Source organism: Eubalaena glacialis, chromosome 2 (genome assembly GCF_028564815.1).
Source record: "Eubalaena glacialis isolate mEubGla1 chromosome 2, mEubGla1.1.hap2.+ XY, whole genome shotgun sequence".
Taxonomy (NCBI): Eukaryota; Metazoa; Chordata; class Mammalia; order Artiodactyla; family Balaenidae; genus Eubalaena; species Eubalaena glacialis.
Genome location: NC_083717.1, coordinates 134,501,434 through 134,521,042, shown reverse-complemented (window position 1 = coordinate 134,521,042; position 19,609 = coordinate 134,501,434). Strand labels below are relative to the sequence as shown.

At 41.8% G+C, this 19,609-nt stretch overlaps 1 protein-coding gene across 1 annotated transcript; it reads right to left on the bottom strand.

The window, feature by feature from the left end:
* Positions 1-17,487: 17,487 nt before the first annotated feature.
* SSTR1 (somatostatin receptor 1) lies at positions 17,488-18,912 on the bottom strand. Its single transcript, XM_061182475.1, has one exon. It carries the CDS (start codon positions 18,691-18,693, stop codon positions 17,521-17,523), a length of 1,173 nt encoding a protein of 390 aa, XP_061038458.1. The 5' UTR covers positions 18,694-18,912; the 3' UTR covers positions 17,488-17,520.
* Positions 18,913-19,609: the final 697 nt, after the last annotated feature.

Sequence of the window (19,609 nt, the reverse complement as noted above, 5' to 3'; positions counted from 1 at the left end):
TTTGTTTTTTTGATTCCATATATATGTGTTAGCATACGGTATTTATTTGTCTCTTTCTGACTTACTTCACTCTGTGTGACAGTCTCTAGGTCCATCCACCTCACTACAAATAACTCAATGTCATTTCTTTTTGTGGCTGAGTAATGTTCCATTCTATATATATGCCACATGTTCTTTATCCATTCGTCTGTCAATGGACACTTAGGTTGCTTCCATGTCCTGGCTATTGTAAATAGAGCTGCAATGAACATTGTGGTACATGACTGTTTTTGAATTATGGTTTTCTCCAGGTATTGCCCAGTAGTGGGATTGCTGGGTCGTATGGGAGTTCTATTTTTAGTTTTTTAACGCACCTCCATACTGTTCTCCATAATGGCTGTATCAGTTTACATTCCCACCAACAGTGCAAGAGGGTCCCCTTTTCTCCACACCCTCTTCAGTATTTATTGTTTGTAGATTTTTTGATGATGGCCATTCTGACCGGTGTGAGGTGATACCACAATGTAGTTTTCATTTGCATTTCTCTAATGATTAGTGATGTTGAGCATCCTTTCATGTGTTTGTTGGCAATCTGTATATCTTCTTTGGAGAAATGTCTATCTAAGTCTTCTGCCCATTTTTGGATTGGGTTGTTTGTTTTTTTGATATTGAGCTGCATGAGCTGCTTGTAAATTTTGGAGATTAATCCTTTGTCAGTTGCTTCATTTGCAAATATTTTCTCCCATTCTGAGGGTTCTCTTTTCGTCTTGTTTATGTTTTCCTTTGCTGTGCAAAAGCTTTTAAGTTTTACTGGGTCCCATTTGTTTATTTTTGTTTTTATTTCCATTTCTCTAGGAGGTGGGTCAAAAAGGATCTTGCTGTGATTTCTATCATAGAGTATTCTGCCTATGTTTTCCTCTAAGAGTTTTATAGTGTCTACATTTAGGTCTTTAATCCATTTTGAGGGTTTTTTTGTGTATGGTGTTAGGAAGTGTTCTAATTTCATTCTTTTACATGTAGCTGTCCACTTTTCCCAGCACCACTTATTGAAGAGGCTGTCTTTTCTCCATTGTATATTCTTACCTCCTTTATCAAAGATAAGGTGACCATATGTGCGTGGGTTTATCTCTGGGCTTTCTATCCTGTTCCATTGATCTATATTTCTGTTTTTGTGCCAATACCATACTGTCTTGATTACTGTAGCTTTGGAGTATAGTCTGAAGTCAGGGAGGCTGATTCCTCCAGCTCCGTTTTTCCTTCTCAAGAGTGTTTTGGCTATTCGGGGTCTTTTGTGTTTCCATACTTATTGTGAAATTTTTTGTTCTAGTTCTGTGAAAAATGCCGTTGGTAGTTTGATAGGGATTGCATTGAATCTGTAGATTGCTTTGGGTACTATAGTCATTTTCACAATGTTGTTCCTTCCAATCCAAGAACATGGTATATCTCTCCATCTGTTTCTATCATCTTTAATTTCTTTCATCAATGTCTTATAGTTTTCTGCATACAGGTTTTTGTCTCCTTAGGTAGGTTTATTCCTAGATATTTTATTCTTTTTGTTGCAGTGGTAAATATGAGTGTTTCCTTAATTTCTCTTTCAGATTTTTCATCATTAGTGTATAGGATTGCAAGAGATTTCTGTGCATTAATTTTGTATCCTGCTACTTTACCAAATTCATTGATTAGCTCTAGTAGTTTTCTGGTAGCATCTTTAGGATTCTCTATGTATAGTATCATGTCATCTGCAAACAGTGACAGTTTTACTTCTTCTTTTCTGATTTGGATTCCTTTTATTTCTTTTTTCTCTCTGATTGCTGTGGCTAAAACTTCCAAAACTATGTCGAATAATAGTGGTGAGGGTGGGCAACCTTGTCTTGTTCCTGATCTTAGAGGAAATGGTTTCAGTTTTTCACCATTGAGAACGATGTCTGCTGTGGGTTTGTCATATATGACCTTTATTATGTTGAGGTAAGTTCCCTCTATTCCTACTTTCTGGAGGGTTTTTATCATAAATGGGTGTTGAATTTTGTCGAAAGTTTTCTCTGCATCTATTGAGATGATCATATGGTTTTTCTCCTTCAATTTGTTAATATGGTTTATCACATTGATTGATTTGCATATATTGAAGAATCCTTGCATTCCTGGGATAAACCCAACTCGATCATGGTGTATGATCCTTTTAATGTGCTGTTGGATTCTGTTTGCTAGTATTTTGTTGAGGATTTTTGAATGTATGTTCATCAGTGATATTGGCTTGTACTATTGTTTCTTTGTGACATCTTTGTCTGGTTTTGATATCAGGGTGATTGTGGCCTCATAGAATGAGTTTGGGAGTGTTCCTCCCTCTGCTATATTTTGGAAGAGTTTGAGAAGGATAGGTGTTAGCTCTTCTCTAAATGTTTGATAGAATTCGTCTGTGAAGCCATCTGGTCCTGGGCTTTTGTTTGTTGGAGGATTTTTAATCACAGTCTCAATTTCAGTGCTTGTGATTGGTCGGTTTAGATTTTCTATTTCTTTCTGTTTCAGTCTAGGAAGGTTGTGTTTTTCTAAGAATTTGTCCATTGCTTCCAGGTTGTCCATTTTATTGGCATAGAGTTGCTTGTAGTCATCTCTCATGATCCTTTGTATTTCTGAAGTATCAGTTGTTACTTCTCCTTTTTCATTTCTAATTCGATTGATTTGAGTCTTCATCTTTTTCTTGATGAGTCTGGCTAATGTTTTATCAATTGTGTTTATCTTCTAAAAGAACGAGATTTTAGTTTTATTGATCTTTGCTATTGTTTCCTTCATTTCTTTTTCATTTAATTCTGATCTGATCTTTATGATCCTTCTGCTAACTTTGGGGTTTTTTTGTTCTTCTTTCTCTAATTGCTTTAGGTGTAAGTTAGGTTGTTTATTTGAGATGTTTCTTGTTTCTTGAGGTAGGATTGTATTGCTACAAACTTCCCTCTGAGAACTGCTTTTGCTGCATCACATAGGTTTTGGGTCATCGTGTTTTCATTGTCATTTGTTTCTAGGTATGTTTTGATTTCCTCTTTGATTTCTTCAGTGATCTCTTGGTTATTTAGTAGTGTATTGTTTAGCCTCCATGTATTTGTATTTTTTACAGATTTTTTTCCTGTAATTGATATCTAGTCTCATAGCATTGTGGTCAGAAAGGACACTTGATACGATTTCAATTTTCTTAAATTTACCAGCTTGATTTGTGACCCAAGATATGATGTATCCTGGAGATTGTTCCATGAGCACTTGAGAAGAAAGTGTATTCTGTTGTTTTTGGATGGAATGTCCTATAAATATCAATTAAGTCCATCTTGTTTAAGGTATCATTTAAAGCTTGTGTTTCCGTATTTATTTTCATTTTGGATGATCTGTCGATTGGTGAAAGTGGGGTGTTAAAGTCCCCTACTATGATTGTGTTACTGTCAATTTCCCCCTTTATGGCTGTTAGCATTTGCCTAATGTATTGAGGTGCTCCTGTGTTGGGTGCATAAATATTTACAATGGTTATATCTTCTTCTTGGATTGATCCCTTGATCATTATGTAGTGTCCTTCTTTGTCTCTTGTAATAGTCTTTATTTTAACGTCTATTTTGTCTGATATGAGAATTGCTACTCCAGCTTTCTTTTGATTTCCATTTGCATGTATATCTTTTTCCATCCCCTCACTTTCAGTCTGTATGTTTCCCTAGGTCTGAAGTGAGTCTCTTGTAGACTGCATATATGTGGGTCTTGCTTTTGTATCCATTCAGCCAATCTATGTCTTTTGGTTGGAGCATTTAATCCATTTACATTTAAGTTAATTATCGATATGTATGTTCCTATTACCATTTTCTTAATTGTTTTGGGTTTGTTATTGTAGGTCTTTTTCTTCTCTTGTTTTTCCTGCCTAAAGAAGTTCCTTTAGCATTTGTTGTAAAGCTGGTTTGGTGGTGCTGAATTCTCTTAGCTTTTGCTTATCTGTAAAGGTTTTGATTTCTCTGTCGAATCTGAATGAGATCCTTGCTGGGTAGAGTAATCTTGGTTGTAGGTTTTCCCCTGTCATCACTAAATATGTCCTGCCACTCCCTTCTGGCTTGCAGAGTATCTGCTGGAAGATCAGCTGTTAACCTTATGGGGATTCCCTTGTACGTTATTGCTGTTTTTCCCTTGCTGCTTTTATTATTTTTTCTTTGTGTTTAATTTTTGGTAGTTTGATTAATATGGGTCTTGGCGTGTTTCTCTATAGATTTATCCTGTATGGGACTCTCTGCATTTCCTGTACTTGACTGACTATTTCCTTTCCCATATTAGGGGAGTTTTCAACTATAATCTCTTCAAATATTTTCTCAGTCCCTTTCTTTTCCTCTTCTTCTTCTGGGACCCCTATAATTTGAATGTTGGTGGGTTTAATATTGTCCCAGAAGTCTCTAAGACTGTCCTCAATTCTTTTCATTCTTTTTTCTTTATTCTGCTCTGCAGTAGTTATTTCCACTATTTTATCTTCCAGGTCACTTATCTGTTCTTCTGCCTCTGTTATTCTGCTATTGATTCCTTCTAGAGAATTTTTAATTTCATTTATTGTGTTGTTCATCATTGTTTCTTTGCTCTTAATTCTTCTAAGTCTTCGTTAAACGTTTCTTGTATGTTCTCCATTCTATTTCCAAGATTTTGGATCATCTTTACTATCATTACTCTGAATTCTTTTTTAGGTAGACTGCCTATTTCCTCTTCATTTGTTTGGTCTGGTGGGTTTTTACCTTGCTCCTGCATCTGCTGTGTGTTTTTCTGTCTTCTCGTTTTGCTTAACTTACTGTGTTTGGGGTCTCCTTTTTGCAGGTTGCAGGTTCATAGGTCCCGTTGTTTTTGGTGTCTGCCCCCAGTGGCTAAGGTTGGTTCAGTGGGTTGTGTAAGCTTCCAGGTGGAGGGGACTGGTGCCTGTGTTCTGGTGGATGAGGCTGGATCCTGTCTTTCTGGTGGGGAGGACCACATCCAGTGGTGTGTTTTGGGGTGTCTGTGACTGTATTATGATTTTAGGCAGCCTCTCTGCTAATGGGTGGGTTTGTGTTCCTGTCTTGCTAGTTGTTTGGCATAGGGTGTCCAGCACTGTGGCTTGCTGGTCATTGAGTGGAGCTGGGTCTTAGTGTTGACATGGAGATCTCTGGGAGAGCTTTCGCCGTTTGATATTATATGGAGCTGGGAGGTCTCTGGTGGACCAGTGTCCTGAACTTGGCTCTCCCACCTCAGAGGCACAGGCCTGACACCCAGCCGGAGCACCAAGACCATCAGCCACACGGCTCAGAAGGAAAGGGAGAAAAAAAGAAAGAAAGAAAGAAAAAAAGAAAATAAAAATAAATAAAATTATTAAAATAAATTTTTTAAATTATTAAAAGTAAAACAATTAGAAAGTAATAATAAAAAAGAAAGAAGAGAGCAACCAAACCAAAAAACAAATCCACCTATGATAACAAGCACTAAAAACTATATTTAAAAAAAAAAAAACCAAAACAGACAGATAGACCCCTAGGACAAATGGTAAAAGCAAAGCTATACAGACAAAATCATACAAAGAAGCATACACATACACACTCACCAGAAGAGAAAATGGACAAAAGTATATATATCTATATATAACAAAAAAAAGGAAGAGAGCAACCAAATCAATAAACAAATCTACCAATGATAATAAACTCTAAATACTAAACTAAGATAAACATAAAACCAGAAACCCATCAGTCTCATACAGCAAACCCCGTCTACAGTTGCTCCCAAAGTCCACCACCTCAATTTTGGGATGATTCGTTGTCTATTCAGGTATTCCACAGATGCAGGGTACATCAAGTTGATTGTGGAGATTTAATCCACTGCTCCTGAGGCTGTTGGGAGAGATTTCCCTTTCTCTTCTTTGTTCGCAAGCTCCTGGGGTTCAGCTTTGGATTGGCCCCGCCTCTGCGTGTAGGTCGCCTGAGAGCGTCTGTTCTTTTGGGAAGTCTGAGGTCTTCTGCCAGCGTTCAGTAGGTGTTCTGTAGGAGTTTATCCACATGTAGATGTATTTCTGATATATTTGTGGGGAGGAAGGTGATCTCCACGTCTTACTCCTCACCATCTATACTCTTCTTTTAATTTAAATAACTGATGGGGCATGAACCAAGACCCGAGGGAGTATTGAAGGATATGGAAAGGAAAGCTACAGAAACTTACACATTTACAAAATCTTGTTCCCATGAAGAGAAGTGTCTTGCAGGAAGAATATCAAAGAAGAAGAATGTCAGGATGAATATTTTCCATCACCCTTGAAAATGATGCCAGTAAAAGAGGGGTTGACAACAATACTTTTGTACTTAGGAGATTTACAGAAGGCTTCTGAAGAGCCACTGGAGTGCCAGGTAATTCTGATGGTGGTATGGTGCAATTTGAAGGACCAAAGAAGGTCCCATACTGCAAAATACACCTCCACCACTAATAGACTAATCACAGCACTCAAAATTTCTTCACTAGAAATGCAGTGCTTTCCTTTATGAAGTCTTTTAAATCTATAGTTGAGATTCAGTAGCAGTTAGTGAAGCCACCTGTATCAGAATCCTGTGGAAACCTTGTTTCCAAATGATGCTTGGGCTTTATTTTCAAGAGTTTCCTAAGCTAGGCATTAGGATTATATGTTTTTAAAAGTCTTCCTAAGTGTGTTTGATGTGCAACCAGGTTAAGGAACCGTTGTTATTATCTCCCATTAGAAAGCCAACACACTTGGGATTAAGGAATTCATAGTAAGTCAATAACAACTTGTACTTTAGAAAGATTAGTTGACCTGTGAGAGTGAGATGCTTATGTGGGGAAGACTCCAGAAGACTAAAGGCAGGGAGAGAAACACTCAAGATGTAAGTAATGGCCCCAGTACCAAAATCAGTGACTTCAAGGCTTTGCCTTGTCTTAATAAATCCATCAATTTAATGTAATGGTATTTTGCTGAATGTTAGAAAACTCACCATGTGCCAAGTATTGTTCTGAGTACTTTACAAATATTAACTTATTTAACTTTCATAACAACCCTATGATGTAGGTTCTACTATTTCCCCTATTTTACAGATGAGGAAACTAAAGCTAAGGTGACAATATGAAGTCATTTACCTGAGCTATTAAGTGGCCGAGCTCCACAGTTCCTGCTCCTAACTGCTGGGTACTGTGACCTTTCAGATGGCAGGGTAGGCACTGAGGAATCGAAGATGAATAACCCATAGGGAGTCTATAGACTAATGGAATACAACTGGGAAATTAGGTTCCTGCCATCAGTGCTTTAGGAAGAGAGAGCAAGAACTAGTTCTTGCCCAAGCAAATCCTGGTTGACCTTCGTCCTCCTCATGCTGTTGACCATCTTTGCAAAAACCCATCACTTGGCTTGCCAAATGCTTCCCCTTGGTTTCCCCTGTGCTTTTGTCAGGGGGAAAAAAAAAACACAATAGGAAAACTTGAATATATATTTAAGTTAGAGTGGAGTCGGTTTTATTTCATTTTGAAATGGGATGTAACCGGATATTGGTGGTGATGATTCTAGAGATTCTCACTTTGGAGAAGATATTGCATAGGAAAAGGATTAACTCTCAGAGGAATGGATGCAGTCAATTTTATTCTTTATAGACCCAGCCTTGGTTTGCAAATGGGGTGAGTGATGCAGCTGCAGGTGAGAGAGCACTCATTAAAAAAAACAAAAAACCTTGGCAGACCCCAGCTTAAAAGTTTCCACAGCTGTTTGAAATCGTGCTTTGCATATTTACCTCTTTGTTTTGCATACTACTCCTCCTGCTCATGGATTCGAGATAATTTACAAGAAAAAATTATAAGCAGATAAATTGTTTTCTATTTTAATAAATCAGTTTTTAATATTTGGGAAGAATTTTTTTTTCTGAGTTTCTCATCTCTCCTTAACTAGACTCTATTCATTTGACTAACTCAGGGTATTCTATTTCATTGGTATCCTGCCAAATGACATGACCTCTTAATTGACAGAGTACTAGGTAAAAAGATTTTAGTTTAATGCTTTTCAATCACTTTACACAATTGTTACAGCAGAACAACTTACTAGTTTAAATAGAGAGGGAAAAAAAATCCCAACTGTTACTAATGTCCTAAAAGCTGTTTATAGTAGTTTATGGGACTGAATTAATGTTGCTCATCTAGAATTTTGCCTTCTAAACTCTGGGGTTTTGTCCCGTTCTAATGGCCATTAAAGTTGTAGTATCTGATAATTATTTTAATGTTTCTTAATTATTTAATTCCTAATAATTGAAACATGTTTATCGTATCTTCATAAGTGAAAAGAAAACTGTTTCTGGTTTTCATTGTTCTTGAACTATCGCTATGTCTCTGATAGGTATATAAATGAAAAGGATTATTGAAGTACGTAAAAAATGCTGAAAAGACTTGCTGTCACTTTGCTAACATTATGGGGCAGAAATTATTTTTATTCTTATTTTTTAATTAAGATATATGAAGCATGAGTGGATAAATAACCTGCCCATAGTGACATAGTTGGTGATTTTCAAAGCCAGGATTCTAAACTAGGCGTTCTGATTTCTAACCCCTCCCTCTCAGTCACTGTGCTACGGTGTCTCCTGTCTGGAGCGGGTCTTGACACGGCCGCATTCGACTTAGAGGTGAAACTGGTGTTTCTTGTAGACAAACTGATTGTCTCTGTGAGGAATATTACAGTTTCTTTAGTATTCACCAGTAATTTATTTCATTTTTTTTCCTAAGGTATGGACCGTGAGTAGCGTGTTGATCTGATTTTGGTCACTATGGTTTGTAAAGCTTGAGGCGCTAGTCAGACTTTTCCCATTTGTGTGTAGTTTGTGGAATGGAATCTGCGTGCCATTTTAAAAGACTTTAACTGTAGGGTAGAAGGATCATGTTGGAGCCAATAGGTGTGCCTTTTAGTCCTGGTTCTGTCAACTACCAGCTTTAGCATGCTAGAAAAGTGGGGGGTAGGGGTTTTTTTAAATGTTTTTCGTGTGTTTCTCGCTCTCTCTTTCCTTGCTTTGTAAGAGAAATGGAGATTTCTAGGTCATAGGAATTTTGGTGAAGGCCAAATGAGATAGCATGTAAAAGCATCTGGCAAAATGTATCACTTACAAAGTAGATACTGAATAAATATGACTTCTCTTTTCTCCCCTGCCTGCCCTGCTGCTATATTTTAAACTCCGGTTACTGACAGTTTTATGTAACTGCTATAAAATCGAGGGGAGCTGAAACTGTCAGTCTAATTCCTGGCAGTTGGTTATCTTCGTGATGATATTCCAGGCCCCAAATAAGTGGCACACAGAGGTATTTGTAAGCCACAGCAAAACAGAAGGAAATCCATATATCTGGATATTATTTTACTAATCATTGGTACCTGCTTCTGGCTGCGGTGGGCTATCTTATTTCTATTACTTAAAACTGTATTTACAGCTAACATTTTCCCAATTGCTGATGATAAGATATGGCTTGAGCTATATTTTAGTATCTGATATACAGACCTTTGTATATCACTTCATGTTGTTCATATGTGTTCCTGATCTCAATGCCATCTCAATATGCTTAACTGTACGCTCTGTATAACATAAAAATGCCTTTATAACCTTATTTTAAAATATATTTAATGTCATTAATCTTATGGGAATGTAATAAATTGTTACTAATCTGGATTGATGTCTAATCATCCTCATTTTAAAGATGTAGAATCTGATGTACAGGGTGATTCATTTTCTTAACGTCCTATGGAATCCATAAGTATAATTTGTGAGATATTTTGAATTTCCCAAATAAATAATATCACTAATTTTCTTTATCATTTTATTACATAAATAAAAATAAATTTTGCTAAACTTTCATATGTTCTTACATTTAAAGAAATGATGTAAAGTTTTGTATATTAAAGTATTTAATACTTAAATATATGGCTAGATCAAATAGAAGAATTTTAAAACCTGACTCACTTTAATTTTCTACTTCCTCTGCAGATACACTAATAAAAATAGAATCTGACATATATATATGGCTCCTGAATCTGTGCCTGACATTTGTAGATGATTCTTATTTAATTTTATTTTTGCCACATAACATACCCTTCATTATCTACTCTGGGTAATTGTATATAACTTTTCTTCTTGGGATCTGTCCCGCTGCCCCTCCCACTTCTGGGTGGAGTTGACACTCCCAGCTCCAAAAGTAGAATGTATCACGCAAGCCCAGCCAACCATAACCCCCAGGCCTGGCTAATGGATTCAGTGGTAGATACTATCAGGATCTGGAATTTGATTTTACTCTACTTACAAGCTAAGAAATTGGTCTGTTGCTATTTCATTGATGCCAGCAGAAGACACAAGATTTCTGAGTCAGAGACAAAGAACTGTGCAGCCAGTAAGCAACATGATTTGCCTTAGTTCCATTTGCCCCTGATTCTCACGGGGGTGAGGCAGTGTGAGCCCAGATGGATGGTGTGCAGCAATGGGTCTGTGTCACAGCTGAGGGACACTGATCTTGGGAAAACCACCGATTCATAGTAAGCAGTAATCAGGCCTTCTCTTTGTCCTTGCTCAAGATTGCTTGCTGCGAACACAACCTTGAGAAATAATCTAGGTAAAAAGTCGTCAGTGCCTCATATTCTTGGCATACCCAGCAGGGTGCATGGAGGGTGAGAGACACATGGAGGGATGCCTCCCAACAAATACATGATCTCAGACAGTCTAATTAGGGAGAATCATTTTTACTATTTCCCCTGAAATTTGAACCTGGAAAAATGTCATGTTTCAGTTTTCTGCAGCTGTCTGTAATTACACAGGAATAGCCAATCTGAAAATAGAGCCAAGATTGAGAAAGTCAGAGATGAGAAAAGGAGACTGAAAAAAAAAAAAGATCGTACCGAGTTACAGATCAAGTACACTGTGAAGCCAGATCTTCCTCGAGAATGTTCAGTTATGTGAGCTAATTAGGTTTTCGTTCATTCACAACTAAAAGAGTTCTGACTGGCTTGGCGTTTGACATGCATCATCTCATCATAATAGCCCTATAATGGAGGTATTATTACCCTGATCTTACAGATGAATGTGCGTCATGGAGATTACCTCGCCCAGTATCACCTAATGAAGAAAGCAGAGCCAGTCGGCTGATGGCTGACTCCATGCTCTTAACAGTTAAATCGCTACTTCTCAAACTTGAAAGTACTTTAGAAATACCAAGGCTCACCCCAGACCTAATGAATCAAAATCTCTAAGGTGGAGCATAGAGAACATAACGTTTTTTAAGTTCTTGGGTGATTCTGATGCAGGGCTATAGACCACTTGTTATGAAATGTTTGCCTTAGAAACATATAATTTCAAGGATACTGCTGCCTGACCTTCTGATACTATGTCATTAAAAAACTTTGCTTCTGGAAAATAACACCTGAAGCCTAGTCAGTGATGTAAACTACTAATCAAAAGAAATTCTGAGAAAAGCTCTATTTGGAGAAGTGGGGAAAGTCAGAAAACAAAGAGTCCCAGGCTGGGGGGAGGAGAGTTAGGAAATGGGAACTTAAAAGGGAAAGGAGGGGGGGGGGGCAGAGGTCTGAAGTTCTGTTTCACCAGTTATTACCTAAGAAATCCCTTTTTGCTTGATTAATTACCTTGTGTGTGTTTAAGTTCAGATTCCACACCGAGTTTTATATAGGGAGACTTGAGGGTCTTTTGAAATAGACGTGCAGACATCTGGTTGACTTTGCTAGTTACAGTGGCTCATTGGACATGAAGGAGAATGTTTAATTTAATTATTGACTTTGAGTAGACATTTTGCCACTGCTAATAATATTAGCTAGATTAATGAATTGTTCAAGGGTTATAGAGACAGAAAGAACACTATTGAGAGTTATTGTTCATCAATATTTGGGCAGCCTTTCCTAGAATAGTCATGCAAGTCACATGTGTTATTGTAAAATATTTTCCTGCTTGCCTATCTTGTCTCAGATTTTTTTTTTCTCTCTCTCTCTCTTTAAATTTAAATGAGTATTAGTTGTCTTTTGATACAGGTATTATTATTGTGAAAGTCAGAACTTTTTCTGTACATGCTATTCTACAGCATCTCCCTAATAAGTCTCCCTCCAAATGGAGTCTGATACATAGTAAATCTTTCTTAAATTTTTAAAGCTGGGAGCACTGGAGGTCATGGTCTGTGTCTGGTTCCGGCATGTAGGTGCTGAGGAGGGGCGTAGAGTTGAATTCCGCTGCAGAGATAGTATGTTAGCTGATGGCCACATCTCATTTCATTTTATACATCTTGTCCACTCAAAACTGAAGACTTGAATCAGTCTGGCTTAAAGAGGTATTTATTTTTAGAGTCTTAAGCTCATTATTATTCCAAAGAATTTTAGAAGCATGCCTATAGTCTCAGCCTTAAATAAGTATAATATTTCCAGCTTTAGGCCAAGAAGATTGCATTTGATATATGTTTTGACAATCGTTTTATCATCAAAGTGAACATTTTACCAAAGGGCTTTTAGATAAAATTATATCTTCCTTTTAGATGATGCTTTTCTCTACCCAACAGTTTGACAAGCAGGTGTTTTGATATTTTAGTTTGAACTGGTTGCTTCTGTTCACAAGCTGTGTCATCATTGCAGGAGCACCTTCCTTCTCCTTATGGGTGAAATCAGAAGCTGGATGTATCTGATCATCCCTAAGGCAGTTCTCTCAGGAGCACACTCAATACAGTACCCTATCTCCAGATATTCAGCAAAGCAGTAAATAATCACTTATAACATTATATGGGCACCTGCCTCCATCTTTGGAAACCATGTAACAATGTTGAACTTCTCTGCTTTCTTTTAACACCAACAAATGAAATGTGTTGAATGAAAAGCAAGTTATCCATCTGAATATGTGGAAGAGGTTCTCATGGGCTCAGAGGTGTATGGTGCAGCAAGACAGCAGCACAGACTTTGCAATACCTTGTTTTTAAAGCACACACTGCTGTAACAATTATGCAACTGTCTATGAATCATTATAGTTAAGGACCTAACCTCTCTGATGTGGCACGCTAGAATGGAGAAAGGAATGAGAAAGATTTGCAAGACATAACCCTACTACCAAAGTGTTTTTTAGAAGATTGATATAAATATAACATCTCTATTATTTGTTTAAAATATGTTGGGAATATATCACAATTTTAAAAAATGTATCTTGATAATATTTTCCAGGAGAACTCCTTGCCTTTTTCCTCAGGCCCAAACCATACATTCAGCATTTTTCAATGGTCAGTGTTAAATTGGATGAAGCATCAAAGATTTTCAAAGGTGACCCTTTCTTGGGCCATTCTTGGGGGGAGAAGATGGCCTCAGAAATTCCACTCTGAGAACACAGAGGTCCCCAGTAAGAGAGAGAGCAAGGGCATTAAACTGATACATTTTACCTTCCTCCATAAATGTTTCATTGCTGTCTCTCACCCCGAGGTGAGGCTTATCGCCTTAGCATAAGAGAGAGCTTGTTTCCAACTTCTAGGCAGTGCAGAAAGGCTTGGGAATCAGGTGAGGCAGGGGGGATAGGGGTTGCCTAGAGATTTCTAAATTCTTTTTTTCCTGCCTTCACACATCAAAGGCTAAGACTAAAGGACTCAAGTCCTATGCTTTTTCTCTGGTATAACACAGATGCAGGGTATGTGGAATGTTTTTCATGAGTGAGGTTGACAAAGGTAAGGAGAGATGCAAAAGACCTGAGACAGAGCCACAGAAAAAGTTATCAGCCAGAAGAGCTCCTGAGGGTCACCAGTCCAGAGCCACCCTAGACCCCCTGTGGTCACCGAGCGAAGAGGCTCACCACAGGGCTGCCTGCTGCGGCAGGGCCAGGTCACTGCTTTCAGAGGCAGGGGTAGACCCCAGGCTGGTGGGCTGTATGAGAACCCCCAGAAGACTCAGAGGGTTGCAGCCCACAGGAGCTGTGGCGCAGCCCTCACCAAGCTGAGAAGTCAGATCACAGGCTCCAGAAGCTGCTGATTTCAACAAACTGCAACCAGGAATCATCCAGGTGACAAATGACCAGTTCCCAGAGAGCCAAGGGCAGATAGAGCTGCTTTTCCAAGGACCCCACCTCGTCCCTTCCTCCACTGGACACAAAGTCTCTCCCAATATTCACTCTAAAGCCATTTTAGAGATGATAAAAGGGGAAAGGGAGGCCAGCCAAGAGACAGTTGAAATTTTCTGAAAATGGCTATTTAAATTATCAGCTCAGTTGGATGTTTGAACATTTATCTAATTTTTCCTCCCAGCTAATCAGTTGGAAGGGGCTTGGAATTATGTTCAGATTAGTTAAAACCAAAAGAACAAAATGTTTTCTCTGCACATCAAAGTTATGAGTTCAATTTGCCACCTTGCTATAGCTTTTAAAAGTAATAAAGACAAGTCCAGCTGAGATAATGTACAGAACTATAAAGCCTACAGTTACAAGGCACTTAAAGGTATTTGAAGGCCACAGTCCCCCTACCCTGCTTCTGGAATCACTGCTTGGAAAATACTCCTTTCTCCTTATTTTGCTGTGAAAATAAAATCACTCTAAGAAAATAAAGTCTGTTTAAAAAAAAAACAAACAGAAAAACTCCTTTAGTACCTTCTTAAATTCTTCCAGGGATGGAAATGGCCATCATTGAACAAAGCATAAAATATGTCTTTCTTCTTTTATGTTGAAATCTGATTTTTATATTCCCTTTACCTATTGCCCTCTGAAACATCTTTAGGTGATCACTTTCTTTTTTTCCTTCCATTACCTTTCCCTGGGATGTAAATTAGCAATTACTTAGCTCCCACAACAAAGTCTGAGGTCATAAATGAGGGCAGACAGTAATTTAATCTGTGAGAGACTGTGATATCATCTAGTTAGTTTGGTAACAACAGCAAACCATAGAGTACTTCCTATTCATACTGACTCAGTTTTTTTTTTTTTCTTTTTCTCTCTCTCTCTTTGAACTAACAGACTTTTCTTTACCAGAAAAAATTAAATTATAACTTCAATCTTGGTAAAAATTCCAAAGGTAATCGAAATCTTTCTTCTTAAAATCTATGAAAGAGCAACCAAGCCAATTTGTGTGTCTTTTAAGTAATCTGTTGAAACAGGAAAATTCCAATGGCAAAGTCAGACAACTTGCAGCCACATAATACATTTGTTTATTTAGTTAATATTACAGTGGTAACAGGTTAAGAGCACTAGATCTGTGTCCTTAAAAGAGGATAGTGATCAAGATTTTTATTTGTAAATTTCACTGTTCTTAACTATTAAAAATCTATTTTCCAAAGGAGTAATAATATGCATGATTTTTAAATGACAGATCTAAACTTTCAAATTTATGACCAAAAGCATATTTGTTCATTAAACAAAACATTAGGGACATTTTAACTATTGGTTGCTGCTTTCAGGAAAGCACAATGTTCTTGAAGCAAATATACACAAAACATATTTTTCCATGGTGATTTCAACCATTGTGTATCATGTCAGTGAGGGAACCTGAGAACCCCAGATGTTGAGAACTCTCCGATGGTTGCAATACATTCTGGTTTACTTAAACAATCAACCAACAAACATGTATTTAGTGCCTACTATGTACAAGCCAGCATCCTAAAGCAATACAGGAAACACAAGTAAAATTATTGGTCCTTGCCCTGCTCAGGCTTCCAATGAAGTGGTCAGATTAAACACAGACACAAATTACTCTACTTTCAATGTCTTCAAAAGAAGTGATGATGTTAACTAGATTGTATGTTAGAATCACCTATGCTGGAACCTAGAGGAAGCAGGGACATAAGTAGGGGCATCCTCGGCACCGATTAAAGTCTGACAATCAGATTTCCGAGTTCTAAGTTTGAGGGCTGCTTGAACCCTCGTATCTGAAAGTGTTCTAGCCAGTCTCACACCTGCCACTGTTAGTGACTGTATTTGGCAATTGTTTCACGGACTCATGATAAGGGAGCAAGATAAACAAATATATATAGTATGTGAGTATATTATGATTTGAATACAGTATATATTATTTGAATATAGTATATATTCAAATTATACGTAGGGTGATGTTGAAAGCTAGGAGTTCGGGACTTTCCACTCTGCATGGGAGAAGGCTAACCCACATTATTTATTATAAGACAAACAAACGAGACTACATAAGAAAAGTACGAAAAACTCTCCAAACTTCACTGAACACAAGCAAAAGTAGAAAAGCTAGAGGAAAGGATAAGAAAAGAGGGCCTAGCACAAAGGAGAGGTTTGGACGGGACCTTGGGGAGAGAGCTTTCCCCACTGCCACCTCCGCGCCCGCCCCATAGCCGGTGTCCCGAAGAAGAGGCCCTGGGCTAGGCAAGTGGAGAAAAGGAAAGCAGAGACACATTTTTCAAACACCACAAATAAATAAATAAATATGTTAAGCAAGAAAATAACTTATTAGACACCGCTTGAAAGGCAGCAGCCCTCAGGGGTCGGGCAGGCCGCACCCTCTACCTGCAGGTGGCGGCGACGCGGTCGGGATCGGCCGAGACTGGGAAGCCGTCACCTGAGGTCCCGGCCCGGTGCCTGTCGTTACTCTTGGATGTGCACCTCCAGAAGCTTGGGTGAAGGAGAAAGCCTAGTGGAGCTGCAGCCAAGCTCCCGGGCGGCCCCCGGGGAAAGTGCGCCCTGTCCTTCCTGGCCTAATGCAGACCAGCGCCCCGGGAGTGCCTAGCTCTTGGTCTTTGAAACTAAAAGAGCCGTTTGTGAGCCGGGCGGGAGGGTGGCTTCCATTACAAGCCCTCCTCACCCACCAAAGCCCGGAATCTTTTTAAAAACCCCTAGTCGCTTGTTCTCAGCTCCTTTTTGCTCCAAAGTGGGGTTTGGATAAGGACTGCAGGATGCCTGGGGTTCGAAGCGCGGGACCGATTTTACTAAGCACCTGGCTCCGCTCTGGGTGGAGTGGGAGGGGCGGAGGGGCTCGGCGAAGCGCGCACCTTCCTTCACCCGAGGGTGGGAGAAAGGACCAGCTGCCTAGATCCTTCTCAAGTCTGACTTCCTTTGAAGTAGGGCTGCAGAAAGGGAGAGTGGTGGTTCTCGAGACTCCGCTAGAGGCATCAAGCAGAATCTGGCGAGCGAGGGGCCCTGCAGGGCGCGGCGGAGGGCCAGCTGGGTTTTCCCGAGGGAAACCCGTGGCGGTAAACCGTGGCTCAGCTTAAACAGAAACAACGGCTGGCGGGGCTGAGGGTCAGGCTGAGTTGGCGACGTTAGTAAGTTCACGATCTGCACCGGTAGGACGGGGCGGAAAGAAAGACCGAAATTGCCAAGGGAGGAGCAAAGAGGGATGCAGAAGTGCAATCGCAGGGGAGGAAGAAGCGAAAGAGGAGAAAGGGGCCCGCTCTTCTTCCCAGTTTATAAGCAAAGCGTCCAATTCCACCTTGGTCGCGCGCCTTTCCCGGGTCTCCACCAGAAGCGCACAGTGTCCTAGCCCCACTTTTCCCATTGCACCCTGACTCCTGGAATACTTTCACCTCTCGCACCCGGCCTTCCTTTCTCCTCATCCTCCCCTTCTCTTGGTACAAAGCCCCTGCTTGGCCCGGGCTCAGAGAGTAGTGATACGGGACGTGCAGGTGCCATTACGGAAGACGCCGCCGGACTCCAGGTTCTCAGGCTGGAAGTCCTCCACACTGTAGGCGCGGCTCTTGAGGGCCGTGGCGTAGTAGTCGACTGGCTCCTCGGCGGCGTTGTCCATCCAGCTGAGGCAAAGGATGCGCTGGAAAGAGCGCTTGAAGTTGTCTGAAAGGAAGCCATAGAGGATGGGGTTGGCGCAGCTGTTGGCATAGCCGAGGATGACCGACAGCTGGCTCACCGTGGCGTCGTCCTGCTCTGCGAACACGTTGACTAGCTGCACCACATAGAAAGGCATCCAGCAGATGACAAACACCATCACCACCATCATCACCATCAGGGTGATCTTGCGCTCTGAGCGCTTGCGCTGTTGCCAGCCGGCCTTGAGGGCCACCATGCGCATTTTGGCGATGATGAGCACGTAGCACAGGCAGATGGCCCCGACGGGCAGCAGAAAGCCCATGAGAAAAGTGTACAACACGAAGCCCACCAGCCAGCGCTGGGCGGGCTCGGGCATGAGCATGTTGCAGGCCACCGTGCCGTCACTGTTGGCCGCCGTGCGCGAGAAGACCACGATGGGCAGAATGACGAGCAGCGATAGCACCCACACGCCCAGATTCACCACCTTGGCCACGGTGGGCCGGCGGTAGCGTGCTGCCTTGATAGGGTGCACCACGGCCACGTAGCGGTCCACGCTAAGCACAGTAAGACAGTAGATGCTGGTGAACATGTTGACTGCGTCCACGCTGAGCACGAGGCGGCAGAGCAGCGCGCCGAAGGGCCAGTGGCGAAGCAACGTGGAGGTGACCAAGAAGGGCACGCTGAGCATGAGCAGTTCATCGGCGATGGCCAGGTTGAGGATGTAGATGTTGGTGGCCGTCTTCATCTTGGCGTAGCGCAGGATCACGTAGATGACCATGGAGTTCCCACACAGCCCCACCAGGCACACCACGGAGTAGATGAAAGAGATGAGGATAGCGCTGCCCTGGCCCTCGCTCAAGGTCCCGTTCTGGGACGCATTTCGCCCCGGCTCCTCCATCCCGTCTGCAGCTCCGGCCCCGGGGCCCCTGCTGCCTCCGCCTTCGCCACAGCTGCCTGGGCTGGGGCTAGGAGAGGAGGGAGAGGAGGCGGTGCCATTGGGGAACATCTCAGCTGATGGGGGCCGATGGGGCTGCCAGGGCTGGGCCGTTCTCCTGGCGCCCCCGCCGCTTGCGCTGTCACTTGGCACCCCGGCCGTCCGCCCGCAGCTCACAGCCGCTGGGCACCTGGGGGAAGCGCTCAGAGACTGCAGGGAGCGCGGCTCCACCGGCGCCGGCGGAGCGCATCGCCCGGCGGCTGCCTGCGCGCAGCCGCTCGCCGCTCCAGGGCACCTGGGCACACGCGAACGTGGAGAGGAGAGGCCGGGAGACTAGAGCCCCGCACGGCACAGCCATTAACTGCCGCGGCTGTGGGCTGGTGAATGATTAATGGGCACCACCCGCGCGTCAGCAGCTACGAAAATGGTGGGGGGTGGCGGGGGTGGGCGGAGAAAGGGAGGGAGGTAGGCGATATAGGTGGCTTATCACCCCTCGCCCAATTTTTTCCTTCCCAGTTTTGAGCTCCGATCGACTAGAGCAGCTGCTTCCGGGGTTCCCCTGCAGCACCCCTTTACCCATCCTTCAGGGGGACCTGGGAAGTTTCTCCGCTTTCCTGGAGGGTGGGTGGGAAACAAAGGTGGAGATTCTGTCCCGTCCCACCCTGCTTCTATCCGAAGCAAAGACTGAAGCAGACCCTAGGCACGGATGTCTGGAGTTCATCTCCGTTTCCCTCAGTTGCTGCCCCACCCTGGGGGACCCACTCCCGTCCAGTCGTCCGGGGCCCCAAACTCCCACCTCCCGCCCCCGCCTGCCCTGCCCCTGAGAACCGCTGCGGAAGTCCTTACCCAGGGCACGCTACCTCCAGACCGACGCGTAGATGGCCCGTGCAAAGTGCCTGTGCGGTCTGGTAGCGCGGTGACGTTCTTCGTGCGGTCCCACTCCTTTCCTTGGGCGGGACCCCAGCACAGGCGCCCACTCAGATATACT